At 45.3% G+C, this 22,438-nt stretch overlaps 1 protein-coding gene across 1 annotated transcript in view; it reads right to left on the bottom strand.

Annotated features, from left to right (window-relative positions):
* Positions 1 to 22,438, bottom strand: part of LOC135544450 (astrotactin-2-like) — a 501,862-nt gene that overhangs the window by 373,466 nt on the left and 105,958 nt on the right. The window contains exon 3 of the mRNA XM_064972062.1: positions 9,450 to 9,891. Within this exon, the coding sequence (XP_064828134.1) occupies positions 9,450 to 9,891 (442 nt within the window). The remainder of the gene's footprint in view (positions 1 to 9,449; positions 9,892 to 22,438) is intronic.

The raw sequence follows: 22,438 nt of genomic DNA, 5'->3' as shown, positions 1-22,438 counted from the left end.
ACAGCAGCAATCTCCAGTGTAACATGCCTTTTATAAAGCCTCAATGAGCATCAAATGAACTGGGCCAAGTACAGAAACTTATGAGATCATTTAGACCAGAACGAGAGCTGAAGTCTTTAGTGCTGCGAGGAACCGAAGACAGACTACTGGTTCATATTATGTATTGTTAGTGTGGAGCCTAGTGGATTATTCTGACAGTATCAGCCCTGTCAAGGCCACAGAGCCCAGGCCCAATCCATAGAAACTGAATTGGAAAGGAAAGGAAGGCCATTTGGAATCAATAGCATGGATAGATTGCATGAATGTGTGTGGAATGTTTCATGATGACTGCACTAACAAAATCCCAGCCCCATAGTTTTACAACACATGCTGCATCAGGCATTTACATCAATCAACAATAATGGTAGTGCTAATTCCCATAGAATGTCCATGTAGACAAGTCCTTCTCTTGGACAGAGAGAATACTATTTGTTCTATTCATCCTGTTTCTATGTGTTGGCCTCTACTAAGGTCAGGGCCAGCCAGTAATAGAGTGTATCCTGTCGGTGTGAGACAATGCCCAATTTCCAGAGAAGGGCACATAGAATTCCCATTCTTTAATGACAAAAACAGGCTATCAAGTTATTCATCATGTACTACATGATGAACAATACATAACAGTGGAAGATAGGATGGGTCACTTCATTCAATGTTAAAGGGGTGGATGGCTTGTTTGAAGAGGTTCCAGACAGTGCAAAGACAGTCAGGTAGAGTGTACTGAGTTCTGACGCTGAGACAGGAAGTCTGGAAAAAAGTGTTGTTGATAGTCAAATACAATTTGAGTGTAAAAGGTTGGAAAGAGGTAGATGGAGGGGCCAGCTCACGTACAGTATATCTTATTTTTAGGAGGAAAGCTCAAGGACTAGGGTCAATTTATGTCCTCAATGTGACATTTTTAAACATGCACTTTCATGAAAAAGAGAAGGAAACTAAGACATTGCTATCCTTGAAGTCCATACAGAAAAACTCAGCTGAGCTTAATTAATGGTTTTCTGTCTGTTTTAGTTAGCCACTCAATGCGGATGACACTATTTCCTTAAAGCTATGGCGATATAAAAGAACAACCACAGTGATCAAAAGGACACTTTGATGCTTTGTGTACATTTAAAAAAAAAAAAAAATCATCATCCCATTTAACTCCGTGGTAACCTAAAAAAAGTCCAGGGCCATACAAAGGATCTGTGACAATTTCCACCACTGACATTGTCGCCAACTGAAGCCTTAATTCATCGCTAAATTCTTTCAATTAGCAGAAAGCCAATTAAGAGATAATGCGAGCCTACCCTTTCCATCCCTGTCATCTTAGGCATTGGGGAGGGAGGACCGTTGAGTCGGTGTGAATCGGATGGTCTTTCATCTTTCCTGTCAATGGGCCTTAAAGCAGGCGTGCTTTCAAATGTCACCACCTCGCTGGCCATATCCACACACAGGGGAGGAATCACTGTGGCGTATAGGATCACTGAGCACATTCTTCTTATTAATTGGCCGTGGTCAGATCTCCTTCATGGCATCTGGGGTAATTGTGTTAGATCTTACCAGAGGTGAAATGTTCCAACACCATCTGATTCGACAGCATTCCGTTTTTACGTTGAGAGACATCATTAAACATCAATCGTTGTTATTGCAGGGACAGCTAAACGATACCGTAAATGGGACAACAGAACGATTAATTCACCGTAAATAAAGGCGATGAGGCCTCATTTCACTCCAATCCGAGGGAGCAGTGGATGTGCATTTACGGCTGTGTTCCCCCTGTTCGCTCTTCATTTCTCTCCTTTTATTTCACTCATCGTTGTAAACACCACGCAAGTGCTGGTTGATAACTGATGACAAACGAACGCGAGGTGATAAAGGCATAAACCCTGCCAGCGGGGACGCCACAAATCAGCCAGCCATTGTCACTTATGGTGGATGACTGGCATCGCCATGGTGACAGGATGAATTGGAAAGCTCAGTGTGTGACACTGGAGGCAGCACTGAGACAGACACTGGTGATTGATACAAGTTGGTGGATGGATGGATGGATGGATGCTCCTCTCTTTCACCAAAGATACAAATAACAGAGAGAACACAGGTTGGTATTAATGCTAAAGGGAATCCTTGTTCCTTTTTGGGCGACCCGACCAAGTTCAGAAATGTAAGTTATAAATCTATCATTGTCATTGAAAGCAAGTCTAAGAATCGGTAGATCTAGTCTATGTGCAATATTTCTATGCTTCCAGTTTTTAAGTAAATTGTTTGTCTTTTAATTTGGGTTTTGTACACCAGCTTCAAACAGATGAAAATACAATATTTTTGCTTATGGAAAATATGTTTCACAACAATTTAGATGGTACAATGATTCTCTACACAATTTGTCTATTCGAAATTTAGCAACCATGAAATGGTGCATTTTTAACATAGTCAAGGAATGAATTGAAGTCGGATATGCTAAAGGAGATACTAGCATTCAAGATCATCATTGTCTTTTTTCTCTTTAAGCTGCAAAAGAGGCAGGTGCCTTAACATATTCACTTGGGAGTCTTTAGTGTGGGATGCTTAGTATAGGAGGAAGCCGTGCTGAGGTGTGTGACCTTCTACCCCCACTGATGTCAAATGTGAGTGCAACTGTCCTGTTGACATCAATTTCTGGTTCATGGCCTATTTTCCTACATTTAAAGATCATGCAAGATATCATGATGAGAATATATACCTGCAGACTGGGAGATGTTTTGTTTTTCCTCTGTTTCCTTGCTCTTCCATAAGATCTGAGGCCAAGGCCACCCCATGACACTCATCTGAGATTTGATTATAAATTCAGAGATGCAACAGGGTAATTGGCCTGCTTTATTTTCTATTCTCTCGCTCTCTCTCTCTCTCTCTCTCTCTCTCTCTCTCTCTCTCTCTCTCTCTCATGTGAACTTGTTTACTTGTGTAAATGTGTGTGTGTGCAAGTTTGTGTGTGTACCATTGTGAGTGTTTGTGTAACTATGTGTAACGCTCCTTACAGTTTCAGCCATGATTTCAAAAGGGACTACCTGTAGCGATAATACAAGCCAGATAAGTTATTTTACTTGATAGGCAGCGAACACATCAGACAGGGACCCACCCAAGCTGCCATTAGCAGTGTTAAGTTTATGCAGTCCCAATGAGCCTGGGTGACTGACTCGTCAGGGAGTCCCTGTCCAAGTGGCCAATGCTGCTGTGCGAAGGACACAGGGAAACACAGCCATCTTTCGGAAACTCTCTAATATTTCACAAAACACATACTGCCAAACCGTTTTATATTGAAAACAACTGCTTGCAATCTATTCCACTCTGTGGAGAAGAGAGATTGTACATCGGGCGGGAAATAGAGGACAGGAACCTGACAGATACCCTATTCAGTACACACAATTCAATGATGAATTATAGGATACACACAGTACTTTTTCTTGGTTATTGCCTAGGGCCTACAACTTCAATACAAGTGGGAATGTAAATATACAAGTAAAAATGAACATTTATTGGGAAGTGTTTTGACAAATGCCACGATCGACCCAATAAACTGTGATCTTCCGTTTCTTAATTCTGTAAATAAATGAATCAACTAACTCAGTGTAGCCAAAGCGTGCTGGTTTAATTGCAGGCGACGTAACGTAAGTAGCAGACACATCACGAGGACATTAGGAACGGTGGTCCTCACTACGGGCTGATGGTAATTGCTGTCCTGGCGTCCGGGAATGGAACGCCGCTGCCCAACGCATGCACAGAGCACCAGGTCCCCGCTGAATAACCAAATGACAGGCCTTTGGAAGCCCGGTGTAAAGACTCAGACACACACAGGAACCTCTGAGGCAAGCTCAATAATGCCTCCAGATAGGCCCATTCAGCAGACTGAGAATGGGGTCATCTGTTAGCTGAGACAGACAGATAAAGGAGCGCCTGGTATTTGGAGACCTTTGGGAGGCACGCTGACATATAAAAGGTAAAGCGAGTTAATCGGCTCTGTAATTCAAATGATATGGCTTTGTAGGTGTGAGTTGGTGGATACATGATTGTTGGAAATGCCTGGAGGTTTGTGTTGTTAGGAAAGGATGCTTCAGGATTTAGAGCCAGGACTCTTTACTGACCTTGGAAAACCTCAGGCCCCAGTTATGGGCTATTTCTAGGGCTTGGTGGTTTTCCTGCTCAGGTCACGTGAGTCAGGAAAAACTCATGGACATGCATATAAATGATACACTCAAGTCCGAACATTAATACGAGACTTAAGACTGACTGTCTGTTGTATACAGCCCAAGGGTGTAATACATAAAAGTGCACAGAATGACCAGGAGGAGATGTTTTTTCCAATGGAGAGCCTTTGATGTCAACTAAAACCAGTGTCCCAAACCTGCTGTTAGACGGACTGTGGGTCCTGCAGCTGCTTCCCTGTGCGGTGATAATACCTTTACAGCAAGTGATTAGCACAAGGACAGGTGTTTAAAAGCAGACGATACGATGTAAACAGGCCAACTTGAAGAGCTTGTTTTATTTTCCTGGCTGCGTATGGAGGAGAGAATGGAGAATGAACAGAAAAAGGGGGAGTGACAAGGCTAATCTCCCAGAGAGCAGGTTTCGAGTGTCTGAAGTTTGTTTGTTTTTGGAACAAGATGGCACTAGGCAACGCAGCGAGTGTCCATCTTTGTTCATCTGTGTCTTATTTATAGGAAGAGAGATAAATCAGCCTGGAAAAAGGAAGCAGCAAAAAAGAGAATGCAGAAAAAAAGATTTTGTGATTTTAACAATCTGATAATTTCCACAGATACAATATAAATAACACACATGATCAGGAAGCAGATATCCCCAGTTTTGAATTAATTGAGGCGATTATTTTTGCAGGCTAGCCGGCCGTATGGTGGATGTGTTCAAGCGGGAGCTGAACCCGTGCCAAGAGGATACACTTCATTACTTATTCAAAGCAAGGGCCCCTTTTGAATTGTCTTTATTACTTAAGCAATAAGGGATAAGGCGGTGTGGTAAATGGCCAATATACCACGGCTCATGACTGTTGCTCTGCACGACGCAACGCGGAGTGCCTGGATACAGCCCTTAGCCGTGGTATATTGGCCATATTCTACAAACCCCCAAGGTGAGTTATTGCTATTATAAACTGTTTACCAACATAATTAGTGGAGCAAAAATAAACATGTTGTCATACCCGTGGTATACGGTCTGATATACCACAGCTGTCAGCCAAACAGCATTCAGGGTTCAAAATACAAAGTTTATCATTTGAGATATATACTGAGCATCATTAAACAAAATCTGGGAGGTGATATTATATACAAATGTTAAACTAGACCAAGGTCATTCCAAGAGCTAATAAAGTGCGTTCAAAATAATGCTTCACGAAAGAAAACCTGCTACCTTTTAAGAACAGATATAGCCCTTGGTTCACTCCAGATCTGACTGCCCTCGACCAGCACAAAAACATCCTGTGGTGGACTGCAATAGCATCGAATAGTCCCCGCGATATGCAACTGTTCAGGGAAGTCAGGAACCAATACACGCAGTCAGTCAGGAAAGCTAAGGCCAGCTTCTTCAGGCAGAAATTTGCATCCTGTAGCTCCAACTCCAAAAAGTTCTGGGACACTGTGAAGTCCATGGAGAACAAGAGCACCTCCTCCCAGCTGCCCACTACACTGAGGCTAGGTAATACGGTCACCACCGATAAATCCATGATTATCGAAAACTTCAACAAGCATTTCTCAATGGCTGGCCATGCCTTCCGCCTGGCTACTCCAACCTTGGCCAAAAGCTCTGCCCCCCCCGCAGCTACTCGCCCAAGCCTCTCCAGGTTCTCCTTTACCCAAATCCAGATAGCAGATGTTCTGAAAGAGCTGCAAAACCTGGACCCGTACAAATCAGCTGGGCTTGACAATCTGGACCCTCTATTTCTGAAACTATCCACCGCCATTGTCGCAACCCCTGTTACCAGCCTGTTCAACCTCTCTTTCATATCGTCTGAGATCCCCAAGGATTGGAAAGCTGCCGCAGTCATCCCCCTCTTCAAAGGGGTAGACACCCTGGACCTAAACTGCTACAGACCTATATCCATCCTGCCCTGCCTATCTAAGGTCTTTGAAAGCCAAGTCAACAAACAGGTCACTGACCATCTCGGATCCCACCGTACCTTCTCCGCTGTGCAATCTGGTTTCCGAGCCGGTCAGGGGTGCACCTCAGCCACGCTCTAGGTACTAAACGATATCATAACCGCCATCGATAAAAGACAGTACTGTGCAGCCGTCTTCATCAACCTTACCAAGGCTTTCGACTCTGTCAATCACTATATTCTTATCGGCAGACTCAGTAGCCTCGGTTTTTCTGATGACTGCCTTGCCTGGTTCACCAACTACTTTGCAGACAGAGTTCAGTGTGTCAAATCGGAGGGCATGCTGTCTGGTCCTCTGGCAGTCTCTATGGGGGTGCCACAGGGTTAAATTCTCGGGCCGACTCTTTTCTCTGTATATATCAATGATGTTGCTCTTGCTGCGGACGATTCCCTGATCCACCTCTATGCAGACGACACCATTCTATATACTTCCGGCCCGTCCTTGGACACTGTGCTATCTAACCTCCAAACAAGCTTCAATGCCATACAACACTCCTTCCGTGGCCTCCAACTGCTCTTAAACGCTAGTAAAACCAAATGCATGCTTTTCAACCGTTCGCTGCCTGCACCCGCACGCCTGACTAGCATCACCACCCTGGATGGTTCCGACCTTGAATATGTGGACATCTATAAGTACCTAGGTGTCTGGCTAGACTGTAAACTCTCCTTCCAGACCCATATCAAACATCTCCAATCGAAAATCAAATCTAGAGTCGGCTTTCTATTCCGCAACAAAGCCTCCTTCACTCACGCCGCCAAACTTACCCTAGTAAAACTGACTATCCTACCGATCCTCGACTTCGGCGATGTCATCTACAAAATTGCTTCCAACACTCTACTCAGCAAACTGGATGCAGTTTATCACAGTGCCATCCGTTTTGTCACTAAAGCACCTTATACCACCCACCACTGCGACCTGTATGCTCTAGTCGGCTGGCCCTCGCTACATATTCGTCGCCAGACCCACTGGCTCCAGGTCATCTACAAGTCCATGCTAGGTAAAGCTCCGCCTTATCTCAGTTCATTGGTCACGATGGCAACACCCACCCATAGCACGCGCTCCAGCAGGTGTATCTCACTGATCATCCCTAAAGCCAACACCTCATTTGGCCGCCTTTCGTTCGAGTTCTCTGCTGCCTGTGACTGAAACGAGTTGGAGACTTTTATCTCCCTCACCAACTTCAAACATCTGCTATCTGAGCAGCTAACCGATCGCTGCAGCTGTACATAGTCTTATCGGTAAATAAGCCCACCCAATTTTACCTACCTCATCCCCATACTGTTTTTATTTATTTACTTTTCTGCTCTTTTGCACACCAATATCTCTACCTGTACATGACCATCTGATCATTTATCACTCCAGTGTTAATCTGCAAAATTGTAGTTATTCGCCTACCTCCTCATGCCTTTTGCACACAATGTATATAGACTCCTTTTTTTCTACTGTGTTATTGACTTGTTAAATGTTTACTCCATGTGTAACTCTGTGTTGTCTGTTTACACTGCTATGCTTTATCTTGGCCAGATCGCAGTTGCAAATGAGAACTTGTTCTCAACTAGCCTACCTGGTTAAATAAAGGTGAAATAAAAAAATAAAAAATAATATATATATATTTTTTAATGTTAGCATATGGAATGATTTCTTCAGGCAACTACTATTTCCCTATGATTCTTCATATCAGTCCGTAAATGATTAAATCAACATTGAAGCCATTTGAAAACATGCTGCTGCTGTTTTGAAGAAGAAAAATATATCCAGGTACAGTTTCAATTACATTACGTTTTCAGTGGCATTACACTTGACTCTCTTTTGCACAGCAATCTGGCCTTACTGCTGTTAGCTTTACAGAGAAAGCCTCCCTCCACCGACACAAAAAGCTGGGAGCACCAAAGTATTACCCTTTCAGCTACAGATGAATAATGCAAAGTTCCTTTCCCAAAAGAAAATGTATCACATGAAATTAAAGGATGGCTGTGTCCTGGTCCCTCTCTCCTCACCGGGAGCGGTGTTGTGGGTTCAGGAAGTTGAGTTTGGCTAAATTGCTTTTTGCTGAATGATAAATACTAGTAGAGAGAGGAGGTAGCCCCGGGAAACGAGATGTTAAACTTTGCCATGTATAATTTAACATGACACGAATAGCGCTCATATTGAAAAACCACCCCTCAATTATTAAAGCTGAACTTCCCTGGGGTACAGTGTGGTTCAACGTGGATATGATGTAATCTACAGCTATTACAGTGACCTGCAGTCACATTTAATCCACAACCAGAATTAACTGTGGAGAACAACTCATTACATTCTACTATTAGGCTTTTTTAAGATAACACATTCCATTTTTCACATCTATTTTCAACACATTATATAAAAAATAAAAAATAAATTGTTGTTGCTTTGTGTCCATAGTATAGGACAGTTCCAGGACTACACACTGGATTGGGATTAGCGAGGGTCAATGAGTTTGACTCATCGAATCACCCCCATTAGTAAGAGGCCAGACCAATGTCAACGACCTTCTCCATCTTGACTTGTACTCATTATTTGTGGTTGACAGAAACACGGGGCCAATGGCCATTTTCTAACATGGGATTAACTAAGAGAACGGAGAGAGTGTTTCAGAGGAAAACACATTTCTACTTTTTGAGCTAATCCTATCTGAGTCATAAAGTATGAACAGCGACTAAGCGAAACCAGTTGTGTGTAGAATAAGTGTAACTGTCACGCCCTGACCTTAGTTATCTTTGTTTTCTTTATTATTTTTGTTAGGTCAGGGTGTGACGAGGGTGGAATGTGTGTTTTTGTCTTGTCTAGGGTTTTTTGTATATCTATGGGGTTTTGGGATTGTCTAGGTAAATGTAGGTCTATGGTGGCCTGAATTGGTTCCCAATCCGAGACAGCTGTTTATCGTTGTTTCTGATTGGGGATCCTATTTAGGTTGCCATTTTCCATTTTGGTTTGTGGGTTATTGTCTATGTGTAGTTGCCCGTCAGTACGCGTGGTGCTTTGTAGAGTTTGTTCAGTCTTCATTAAAACAATTATGTTTTCTTATCATGCTGTGCCTTGGTCTCCTCGTTATGACGAACGTGACAGAAACATACATTCCTTTGGATGTAGAGCACAGGACGAGGAATACATAAGGATTTCATAGGTAGATGATTTGTCACCAAAAGTGGTTGCTTTTCAATACAAATGTTGAACAGAAATATATTATATTCTCAATCTGTTTCAACAATATAGTGACTGTGTTAAAGTCTAATCTGTAGACTACGGTGGACTGTAACATACTCCAGTAGTACCCACCTCTTTTATCCAGACTGTGTTGGACGCTGTCCTCCCCCTTCCTCAGGCTGTCAGTGTGCTGGCTGTGGTTCAGTGTCCCCTGGCTGGGCCCATACTCCTCCAGGCCCAGGACTTTCCCATCGCTCAGCTGGTTGTGGACCTGTTTGGGTGTGGAGGTGTGTGTGTGTGTCATCTGATCGTCCTCATCACAGTCATAGTCATCAAGGATGGGGGTCTCCCGGATGGGCATGCCAATGACAGAACTGTGCTGGAGCTGCCGGGAGCCCCGGAAGCTGTCCCTACCCTGGGGACCCAGCAGCACAGAGGGGATGTAGTGGATCTCATGGGTGGCCTCGGTGCTGGCGCTTTTCTGGGGGACACGTCGGCGCTTGCACCAGCGGTGACGGGTGTACAGCACCAGGGTGAAGAGGAGGATGAGGAGGAGGAGAGCGATCAGGCCTCCCTGGAAGAAAGAGGGAGAGAGACGTGAGAGTGAGACAGACATAAACAATCATGCATTTGCACAAAAAGAGAGACACTATTAGAGATTATGAGTGAATCGAGTCTGAGTGAGAACAAGTTGGTCAAGTTTCTCCAGAGGAGACGGCCTGTTGAAATGTCCTGTTTGGTTCAGTGAGTCAACAAATACAGCGCTGTCCTTGGTGCTGAAATGGAGAGAAGAGCTCTCTCCTCTATCTCTTATTTTCTTTCTCTTTCCTTGTCAAAGACACACAAACACACACAAAGCCAGTTAGTCCCACAGCCCTTGGAATTACACATGCCAATGTGTTACGGGTGTTACTAGACTAACTAAACCCAATCTTTGTCTCCAAGCCATAGCCTACCCCTCAAAGCCTGCTCATGTAAAGGCACATCCATCACCAAGGCACATCCATTGCTACATGGTTTGTCCCATTTCATGCCATAACAGACACATCAAAAACCTTCCAGCAGCCAATCTGAGAGTGAATAGCACACTTAATCCATACACATACAGTCCTGTGTATAGGGTGTATAGAATGATAGAGCGGACATATTCCAAGAGTAACCAACAATTCTTCACACTAGTGGTCAATGGATAGACCACAGTGAGAATCAGACAAATCGTGACCACCCTAATGCCATCCAGCCTCTACTGCAGCCAGACACCGAAAAAGCACAGTCGCCGTATTTTGACGCTACACCCTTCCCACAATTCCCTGTGCTTACTGTATGATACATAACAAGAGCAGATAGGGTTATTCATCACAACATTTAAAATTCCATCTTCATGAGGAAAAACAAACCTCTCTCAAATTATAACTCATGCACTGCTGGGTGGCCATAAATCACACTAGGAAGAGATGGGCAACTCCAAGGAGAGGAACGTCCTCTGGACAAATGTGTTCATTAATCTCCAATAGGAGAGCGGCGTCTGAGAAATACACTCCCCCTCTGAAACAAAGTCACCCGGCAACAACAGAAGAGAGAGCTCCTGTTTCACAAAACTTACAGAACTCCAGGGAAACTGTTCAGAACTTTTCAGAAATTCATATGGCAAAAAGGATGGTGTAGAAATGGAATTGAGACCGGCAATGTGAAATTAGAAACAGAATAAATAATAAAAAAGAGGTAAGACCTGGGCATTTCAAAAACAATGGTCAGTGATCATAGCTGTAAAAGAAAAGATCTGCGCCAATAATCATTACTGACTATTAAAATGTAACATTAGGTGGTTCTACTTTTGCACTCTCTTCCATTCCAACAATAATGTTAATTCATAGTGGTGGATGTATCCATGGGGGATATGTGGTTCTCCTTCATCTTAACACCCTACATATCCCTGCTGCTCTGGTGTCACTCCACAGGTAAGAGATGGAGGATTCAACTCTCTCCCTCTTCATCGCTCTCGTTCTTCATCGCTCTCTTTCTCTTCCTCCCTTCATCAGTCCCTATTGCTCGCCTTTCAGCTTTCTTTTCCTCTGCTCCCTCCCTCCCTCTCTCCCTTCCTCGCAGATTACCACCTACTCATATGGCGCATGGTCTGGCCACAAACTCACGGCTTACAGCACTGACGTTTTTTCAACATCCTTTAGAAGCAATTAAGAATAAATGAATAGATTAACAAATGACTGAGAGCTAAAACCATCTGGCAGAGTTGAATATGCAACCAAGCTGCTACATCAACACTGAGCCACAATGAATGCATCCTATTTCTCATCGTCATACTGAAAGCCAATATCCATGTATTCAATAACGAATAGAGATGAGTGGATCAAAATGAAGCATCAATGTGTTGTACAGCTGACACAAGTATAACTCCTCTCATCAGCAGGTTAGCATTTTTTTTTTGTCATGAATCTTGTTCTGCAGGCAGCTCTGCAGAGTGGTCACGAGCTAGCACAGCCACAATGTTATAATATTTTAACCACACTGCTAACCCTAATACCTAACCTTTACATGACATTAAATTAGCACATTTTTGTTTTCAGAAATTTTTACAATATAGCCAATTTCGACTTTGCAGCTGGCTTAACTAACAAGAAATTGCACAGTTCTGCCTCCAGAACAAGACTCATTACAATAAACATCAACCTGAATATCATCATGCTCTGCTGAAGAGGCTCTGAAATAAAGACAAGCTCTTGTCAGTGATTTTCATCATAATAAGCTTTGCCCCGGGGATAAACTGTGGAATAAAAACAACAAAACACTAAGCTAACCCATCATGCACCTGTTCAGTTCTGTAGCCACCATCTTGGCACAAGGGAAGCAGCAGCTCTCTTCCTGACAGGCACACTGAGAAATGAGATAGCTGTAGTACATTCATCTTCAGGAAACTCATTGAACAAACAATGTATCCACACATACATATACATATGCGTACATCTGTGTACATAGTAACAGATTAATTTATCACATGCACAGACGCAGATGAATATACTCATGTACTGTACATGAAAGAAAAAAGTAATCCATGACCCCCACACACATACACTCAAACATCTGCTCAATTTATGTGCCTTGATATGGGTACATCTGTTCGCACACACACTCACAGTATTTTACCACACACACACACACACACACACACACACACACACACCAATGTACTGTACATTAAAGAAAAAAGTAATCCATACCCCCCACACATACACTCAAACATCTGCTCAATTTACGTGCCTTGAGGCAATGCAATACCAATTCCGAGATGTATTTGATACAGAGTGGTGACTGTGTGTACCTCTCACATCAGTGAGGGTGTTAACAGTGCTGTACCACAACAAGTGGATGCTCTCATAGGCCTGTTTCTGGGTGAGCAAACTGTTGTAGCCTATATCAGATGAACCCTCAGTGGAGTGGACCTGAGGCCCTGCCTCACCCTTTCTTTCTTTCTCTCTCATTCTCTCTTTCTCGCTCTCCCTCATCCCCCTCTTCCCCACATGAAGTTAACGTGCCATGTGTCCAGGCAGCTGCTATCTACTCGGCCCATCCAACTGCAACTCCCAGAGCCAAGGAACGGAAGACTCGGCTCACTGGTTACTGTGGCCACTTTATTCTACGCCTACAGGGGAACCTTTCCCATCACCCACCAGGGTCAGGAAGTGATGTCACCAGGAGTGTGGTCTCAAACAGGTCGTGTGACAAGATGAGGAGATGGAGGGGAAAAGAGCTGCATGTGCTGTGAGCCAAGAGTTGTCCCCTATGATGTTTTCAATGAAGCTAGGTGACTGAGAAGACTATATTTAACAATTGTAATTGTGATTCAGACATTTTTTACATTAAATGAACCATGAAGTACACTGCATGTGGTGAGTTAATTGTAAGAACAACCAAAACAGAGAAAGTGAATTGCTAAAGAAATAAAAAATATTCACAGCCAACATAAAAATAGTTCCAAGATAATTGAAAAATGAAATATAGACAGCCCACAACCTGAGCCATGAAATCATCAGGGAAATGACATTGACCCTCGGTGGCCCTACTTAATCATGAAATCTGATTAAACTCTGGTTGAAAACTGAATGGAAAATCTCCACAAGCTTAACTGAAAATACCAGGTTGACCTCCACATTCTGTTTCTCTTTGTAGTGTGGCTACAGAAAGGCAGGTGTGTTGGTTGGCTCTGTCTGATTGGCTATCAGTCCCATCACCACCCACCCCTGAGCCCCCATAGCCTCCCAATCCTCCATGCCGCCACCCTTGGCCCTGACTCTGGTCCCTGGGCAAGGTGAGAGATTTGTGGGTAGATTTGCCTGTTGCTGGCCCTCCTGAATTACAGCAGGGAATTAGGCCTGAGTTACTGCTTTGCCGCACGCCCACCCTGCATCTCACAATGCCTCCCCTCCTCCTCCTCCTCCTCCTCCTCCTCAGCCAAGCAGTTCTAGCCAGCCCGGGCTCTCTGGATCTCTGGGTGTCATCATATGCAGAGGGATGCCCTGCATACATAGATCATTGAGATAGATAATGTTTTATTTATATTCAGGGGAATCTATGTGCAGGGAGGAGAAGGAATGAAAAGGAATGAAAAGCAGATCGAGAGAGCAACGGGAAATGAACAGAACAAAAATGAGGACATGCTGTCAACTTCCAAGCTGTCACAGAGCTGGTCATAACTCAGCAGACTTGAAACAGACACCACAGCTACATAACAGGCTGTAAGACCGCATGCATCAGAGGAAAATAGCCAGTTATTATATAACTGATTTACTAAGCGTTTGCAACACTGCAAAAGCATGAATCATGTTTGGTTCCCCAGAGTAAATTCAACATTGAATGTATCAATAAACAGTGCTTGTGAGAAGGGATACAGTATTAAGGTAAAGTATAAATGAAGACTGTATTCTGTTTGAGCCTCGTGTTGGGTGTTGTATTCTGTTTGAGCCTCGTGTTAGGTGTTGTATTCTGTTTGAGCCTCATGTTGGGAGTTGTATTCTGTTTGAGCCTCGTGTTGGGTATTGTATTCTGTTTGAGCCTCATGTTGGAAGTTGTATTCTGTTTGAGCCTTGTGTTGGGTGTTGTATTGCCTACTTAGGGTGAGTCAGGACATTAGAGTTTCAAGTTTTAATGTCACATGCACAAGTACACTGAAATGCCTTTCTTGAATGCTCTAACCCCAACAATGCAGCAATAACAATGTAATATTAAAAATGACAAGGTCGAACAAAAAAAATAAGAAGAACACGATAAAGTAGGTAAGCATACTATATACAGGGTCAGTTCCAGCACCATATTTACAATGTGCAGTCATACTGGATCGATAGAGGTAGATATGTATAGAGGTAAGGTGACAAGGCATCAGGATACATGATAAACAGAGCAGCAGCAGCGTATATAATTATTGTATGTGAGTGGGTGTGTAGAGTCAGTTTAAATGTATGTGCATATGGTTGAGTGAGGAAATTATGGAGTGTTTGTGTGTTAGTGTATGTGTGTTAGAGTATCAGTGTGAGCAGTGTGTAGGGCCCTGTGAGTGTGCATAGAGACAGTGCAAAAATAAGAATAAAATACAAAAATAGTCTGTATAACCATTTTGTTAGCTATTTAGCAGTCTAATACACCAGCTGACTGCTCAGCTGTCAGGGCATCTGACACAGCTTTCACTGACTGAGTCACAGATGGAGAGGAATGATGTCTATAATACAGAAGCACTAGTATGACAGGGTTGTATTGTAATACTTGTTATAAACTGAAATTGGTTGATTTGTTGATATTATATAGTGCATTCGGAAAGTATTCAGACCCCTTGCCTTTTCCCATATTTTGTTATGTTACAGCCCTATTCTAAAATGTATTACGTTTGTGTTGTTTTCTCATCAAACAATTCAAACAATACTCAATAATGACAAAGTGAAAACAGGTTTTTAGAAATTTTAGCAAAATTATAAAAAAAAAATCAAGACTTACTTTACATATGTATTCAGACTGTTGGCTATGTGACTCAAAATTGAGCTCATGTGCATCCTGTTTCCATTGATCATCCTTGAGATGTTTCCACAACTTGATTGGAGTCCACCTGTGGTAAATTCAAATGACTGAGCATGATTTGGCAAGGCACACACCTGTCTATTATAAGGTCCCACGGTTGACAGTGCATGTCAGAGAAAAAAACAAGCCATGAGGTCAAAGGAATTGTCCGTAGAGCTCTGAGACAGGATTGTGTCGAGGCACAGATCTGAAGAAGGGGACCAACAAATGTCTGCAGCATTGAAGAACCTCAAGAACCTCAAGAACACAGTGGCCTCCAAGACTCTTTCTAGTGCTGGCCGCCCGGTCAAACAAAGCAATCGGGGGAGAAGGGCCTTAGTCGGGGAGGTGACAAAGAACCCGATGGTCACTGTGACAGAGCTCCAGAGTTCCTCTATGGAGATGGGATAAGCTTCCAGAAGGACAACCATCTCTGCAGCACTCCAATCAGACTTTCATGGTAGAGTGGACAGACAGAAGCCACTAGTCAGTAAAAGGCACATGACAGCCCACTTGGAGTCCCTAAAGGACTATCAGACCATGAGAAACAATATTATCTGGTCTGATGAAACCAAGATTGAACTCTTTGGCCTGAATGTGAAGCGTCACTTCTGGAGGAAACCTAGCAACATCCCTACGGTGAAGCATGGTGGTGGCAGCATCATGCTGTGCAGATCTTTTTCTGTGGCAGGGATTGGGAGACTAGTCAGGATTGAGGGAAAAATGAACAGAGTAAAGTACAGAGATCCTTGATGAAAACCTGCTCCAGAGCACTCAGGACCTCAGGCTGGGGTTAAGGTTCACCTTCCAACAGGACAAGGACCCTAAGCACAGAGACAAGACAATGCAGGAGTGGCTTTGGGACAAATCTCTGAATGTCCTTGAGTGCCACAGCCAGAGTCCGGACTTGAACCAGATCGAACATCTCTGGAGAGACCTGAAAATATCTGTGCAGCAACACTCCCCATCCATCCTGACAGAGCTTTAGAGGATCTGCAGAGAATACAGGTGTGCCAAGCTTGTTGTGTCATACCCCAGAAGACTCTGTAATCGCTGTAATCGCTGCACAAGGTGCTTCAACAAAGTACTGAGTAAAGGGTCTGAATACTTATGTAAATGTGATATTTAAGGGTTTATTTTTTTAAATACATTTGCAAAAGATTCTAAAAAACAGTTTTGCCTTTGTCATTATGGGGTATTGTGTGTAGATTGATGAGACAAAAAACTATTTTATACCTTTTAGAATAAGACTCTAACGTAACAAGATGTAAGAAAAGTCAAGGGGTCTGAATACTTTCCGAATACACTGTACAAAAGTCGGTTCCTCTCCTTGTTCGGGCGGCGTTCGGCGGTCGACGTCACCGGCTTTCACACTTACATGTGTTATGTGCTGTCATTTGGTACCGGTATTAAAGTGCGCCTGTTTATTATACTCCGCTCTCCTGCACTTGACTTCACCTCCCTTATACACGCATTACAGAATCACTCAACAAAGAATGGAGTCTCCGGGAGCAGACGCCTGGGAGAGTTGCAGTGGAGGAGCGCGTTCAGCTGCACGCGACCATGTTGCAACGTCTGGACACAGCTATGGATCGCGTGCTGCAGACAATGGATCGTTGAGAGAGAGGAGGAGGTTTTTCAGCGCCTCCACCAGCCCCACTACAACAGGTCCCACTGTCCACCCCTCTTTCACCTGGTCCCAGCGGGATTCGACTTGCGCTCCCGAGGGAGTTTGATGGGACAGCTGCCGGATGCCAGGGGTTTCTACTACAGCTGGAGCTACTTCGCGGCTACTTCGGGGCGTGAGAGTGTGTCCGCCCTCGTCTCCTGCCTCTCAGGCAACACCTTGGAGTGGGCCAACGCTGTATGGAGTGAGGGAGACGCGGCATTGGACCATTATGCAGAGTTCACCCGCCGCTTTCGGGCAGTGTTCGACCACCTGCCTGAGGGTTGAGCGGGTCTGTTCCACCTGAGGCAGGGGACGAGGAGTGCGCAGGATTTTGCCTTGGACTTCCGGAACCCTGGCCGCCAGTGCGGGATGGGACGACAGGGCCCTGATTGATCACTACAGGTGCAGTCTGTGCGAGGAAGTCCGTCGGAAGTTGGCCTGCCGAGACACCACCCTCACATTGGACCAGCTGTTGGACCTGTCCATCCGGCTGGACAACCTGCTGACTGCCCGCGGACGTCCAGATCGGGACCTGTCAGTTCCATCCCCCAGCACCTCAGCTCTGACGCCCATGGAGCTGGGAGGTGCTGCACTTAGGGCGACCGGAGGAGGAGCCATTCCCTGCACCATCTGTGGCCGCAGAGGGCACACTGCTGGTCGGTGCTGGGGTGGTTCCTCATGCACTATCATGTCATCCCAGGTGAGTCGGCACCAGGCTCACCCAGAGCCCCCTGTTGCTCACATGTATGTGTTTATTTCATTTCCTGAGTTTTTCCCGCATTCCTAGCATAAGGCGCTAGTAGATTCAGGCGCAGCTGGGAATTTTATTGACCGCTCATTTGCTCATAGTTTAGGGATTCCCCTTGTTCCTGTGGATATGCCCTTCCCTGTGCATGCCCTAGATAGTCGACCATTAGGGTCAGGGCTGATTAGGGAGGCCACCGCTCCACTTAATATGGTTACACAGGAGGGTCATAAGGAGAGAAACAGTCTGTTCCTTATTGATTCTTCTGCATTTCCCGTGGTACCCTGGTTGGCCTGTCATGATCCCACTATTTCGTGGCAACAGATGGCTCTCAAGGGGTGGTCACAAAAGTGCTCAGGGAGGTGTGTGGGGGTTTCCATCGGTGCGACTACGGTGGAAAGTCTAGATCAGGTCTCCACCGTGTGCATTCCCTCAGATTATGCAGATTTGGCTCTCGCCTTCTGTAAGAAGAGGGTGACTAAATTACCACCTCATCGACGGGGAGATTGTGCGATAAATCTCCTGGTAGACGCAACGCTTCCCAGAAGTCACGTGTATCCTCTGTCACAGGAGGAGACTGTGGCTATGGAAACATATGTCTCCGAATCCCTGGGGCAGGGATACATTCGGCCCTCCACTTCACAAATCAAATCAAATGCCTCCTCGAGTTTCAAAAACTCCTCGAGTTTCATTTTTGTGAAGAAGAAGGATGGGGGTCTGCGCCCGTGTAACTATCGAGGGATCAATCAGATCACTGTGAGGTACAGCTACCCGCTGCCTCTCATCACCAGTGCGATCAAGTCAATGCACGGTGCGCGGTTCTTCACAATATTGGATCTCAGGAGAGCTTACAACCTAGTGCATAGAGGGGGATGAGTGGAAGACGGCATTTAGTACCACCTCAGGGCACTATGAGTACCTCGTCATGCCGTACGGGTTGATAAATGCTCCATCAGTCTTCCAGGCCTTTGTTGACGAGATTTTCCGGGACCTGCACGGGCAGGGTGTGGTGGTGTATATCGACGACATTCTGATATACTCCGCTACACGTGCCGAGCATGTGTCCCTGTTGCGCAGGGTGCTTGGTCGACTGTTGGATCATGACCTGTACGTCAAGGCTGAGAAATGTCTGTTCTTCCAACAGTCCGTCTCCTTCTTAGGGTGCCGCATTTCCACGTCAGGGGTGGAGATGGAGAGTGGCCGCATTTCAGCCGTGCGTAATTGGCCGACTCCCACCACGGTAAAGGAGGTGCAGCAGTTTCTAGGGTATGCCAACTACTACCGGAGGTTTATTCAGGGTTTTGGATAGGTAGCAGCTCCCCTTACCTCACTGCTGAAGGGGGGCAGGGCTTTTGGTCACCTGAACGATCTGTTTACCTCGGCTCCCGTGCTGCTCCATCCAGATCCCTCTTTGGCGTTCATAGTGGAGGTGGACGCATCCAAGGCTGGGATAGGAGCCGGGCTCTCTCAGCACTCACGAACGCCAACAAAGCTCCGCCCCTGTGCGAATGGTTCAAGCGCTCGGAGGAGACCTGGGACGCCGCCCATGTGCACCTACAACGGGCCGCGAGGCGGCAAAAAGCGAGCTCCGACCGTCACCGCAGCGAAGCCCCAGTGTTCGCACCAGCGGACAGGGTCTGGCTCTCGACCCAAAACCTGCCCCTCCGCCCGCCCTGCCGGAAGCTGGGTCCGTGGTTTATGGGGCCACTTAAAGTCCTGAGGAGACTGAACGAGGTTTGTTATAGATTACAGCTTCCCCCAGATTATCACATTAATCCCTCGTTCCATGTGTCTCTCCTCAGGCCGGTGGTGGCTGGTCCACTCCAGGAAGCTGAGGTAAGGGAGGTTCCTCCACCCCCCCTGGACGTCAAGGGGGCTCCGGCGTATGCTAGGTACCTCGTGGGGTGGGAGGGGTACGAGTCCTGGACACTCCGTTGCTGCAGGATTTCCACCGGATCACCCTGTGCATCGTCCACTGGGTTGTCCCCGAGGTCGGTGTCGGCGCGCTGCTGGAGCCGCGTGTCAAGGTGGGTGGGGTACTGTCACGACTTCCGCCGAAGTCGCTCCCTGTGCTTGTTCGGGAGGAGTTTGGCGGTCGACGTCACCGGCTTTCTAGCCACCGCCGATCCATTTTTCATTTTCCATTTATTCTGTCTTTGTCTTATCACACCTGGCTTCACTCACAAATTACTTGTTTATTATTTAACCCTCTGTTCCCCATGTTGTATTTGTGAGTGATTGTCATTTGTTACGTGGATATTTGTCAGGCGTTGCACCTTTGTTTTAGACCGTGTTTTTTGGCACTTGAATGTGCTGTCATTAGTTAACCGGTATTAAAGTGTGCCTGTTTATTATTCTCCGCTCTCCTGCACTTGACTTCGCCTCCCATATACATGCATTACAGTACTCTATGTACACTCTTCGAAAAAAAGGTGCTATTTAGAACCTAAAACAATTCTTCAGCTGTCCCCATAGGAGAACACACTGAAGAACCATTTTTGGTTCAAGGTAAAACCCTAATGGGTTCTGCCTGGAACAAAAAGAGTTCTACCTGGAACCGAAAATGGTGTTCCTATTGGGCTGAGAGTGTAGGAATTTCAAGGGGTGTGGTTGTATGTTAAACAGTATCGGTTCAGCTTATAGCTTATAGTTGTTTTGGCAAAAATGTCCGCGATACAGTATGAGGCTTGAAGCAAAGTACAATCACCATTCACGACAGTTAAGAGTCATACGAGTTAGTAGGTTTACATTACTTTTATCATGATACATAATTGAAGACATTGACCCATTTGTGTATGTTTACAAACAATTACAACATCCAGAGCTGGCCCAGTCCTATCCGTTCAATAGCTTCATTTGAAGGTAATCATAATTCACATCTGACTGAAAAACCAATTGACTCTCCATTTGTTATCCCTGGGCCAGACTGGTGAAGGAACATTATGGATTTAGTATTCATAGAAAACCAAACGAAAGAGACTGTTCAGATAATCTCTCTCTCCTATTGTAACCGAGCAAGGGTGTTATTTTCCCTTTAATAACTTCCCATGATCCTCCCTGTTTGCATGGTAACCAAATATAATTGCCCGATGATCATGCATAGCTGCTTGCTCATTACGACGGCAAATTAGTGCTGGTACAGCGACTCAGTGACTGTGCGTCTCTCCACAACCTTATGCCGTTCCCCTTCTCTTCTTTTTTTCTCTTCCAAAGATAAATGATATCTTAGAGTTGAAGCAGTGCGAGCCAGCTGCAAACAGACGTGCCCTTCTCGGTGACATTCGGAGGAAAAAATGTGATTCGGAAGCTAATGCTAATATTTGAAGACGTGGCACAAGGGGCCTATACGGACTGAAACAGCTGTTCATAACAAGGCAATAAAATTGACAAGACAATGGTGCCCAAGGGGTCCCTCTTATTAGGAAAGACGAGGGAAGGAGATTTCCAATCAAACCAAAGTCTATTTGTCACATGCGCCGAATACAACAGGTGTAGACGTACAGTGAAATGCTTACTTACAAGCCCAACAATGCAATTTCTAAGTAAAAAATAGGCATTAGGTAAACAATAGATACTGTAAGTATAGAAATAAAAAATAAAAAGTAAAATGACAGTGAAAATAACAGTAGCAAGGCTATATACATGTGGTACCGATACAGAGTCAATGTGTAGGGGCACCGGTTTTAGTTGGGCTAATTGAGGTAATATGTACATGTAGGTATAGTTAAAGTGAATATGCACAGATGATAAACAGAAAATAGCAGCAGTGTAAAAGAGGGGGTTGGCGGGTCGGGGGTGGCGGGACACTATGCAAATAGTTTGGGTAGCCATGTGATTACCTGTTCAGTCCTATGGCCTATGGGTAAAAGCTGTTGAGAAGCCTTTTGGTCCTAGACTTGGTGCTCCGGTACCGCTTGCCATGAGGTAGCAAAGAGAACAGTCTATGACTGGGGTGGCTGGGGACTTTTTTAGGGCCTTCCTCTGACACCGCCTGGTGTAGAGGTCCTAGGTGGCAGGCAGCTTAGCCCCAGTGATGTACTGGGCCGTATACAGTACCCTCTGTAGTGCCTTGCGGTCGGAGGACGAGCAGTTGCCATACCATGCAGTGATGCAACCAGTCAGGATGCTCTCGATGTTGCAGCTGTAGTACCTTTTGAGGATCTGAGGACCCATGCCAAATCTTTTCAGTCTCCTGAGGGGGAATAGGTGTTGTCGTGCCTGGACAAATCTAGTTTGTTGGTGATGTGGACACCAAGGTACCTGTAGCTCTCAATCTGCTCCACTACAGTCCTGTCGATGAGAATGGGGGCGAGCTCAGCCCTCCTTTTCCAGTAATCCACAATCATCTCCCTTTGTCTTGATTATGTTGAGGGATAGGTTATTCTGGCACCACAAGGCCAGGACTCTGACCTCCTCCCGAAAGGCTGTCTCGTCGTTGTCGGTGATCAGGCCTACCACTGTTGTGTCGTCTGCAAACTTAATGATGGTGTTTGAGTCGTGTCTGGAAATGCAGTTGTGGGTGAACAGGGAGTACAGGAGGGGACTGAGCACGCACCCTGATGGGCTCCAGTGTTGAGGATCAGCGTGGCAGATGTGTTGCTACCTACCCTCACCACCTGGGGGCGGCCCTTCAGGATGTCCAGGATGCAG

Source organism: Oncorhynchus masou, chromosome 8 (assembly GCF_036934945.1).
Source record: "Oncorhynchus masou masou isolate Uvic2021 chromosome 8, UVic_Omas_1.1, whole genome shotgun sequence".
Lineage (NCBI taxonomy): Eukaryota > Metazoa > Chordata > Actinopteri > Salmoniformes > Salmonidae > Oncorhynchus > Oncorhynchus masou.
The sequence above is the reverse complement of the archived record's forward strand: the minus strand, read 5'-3'. Positions and strand labels throughout refer to the sequence as shown.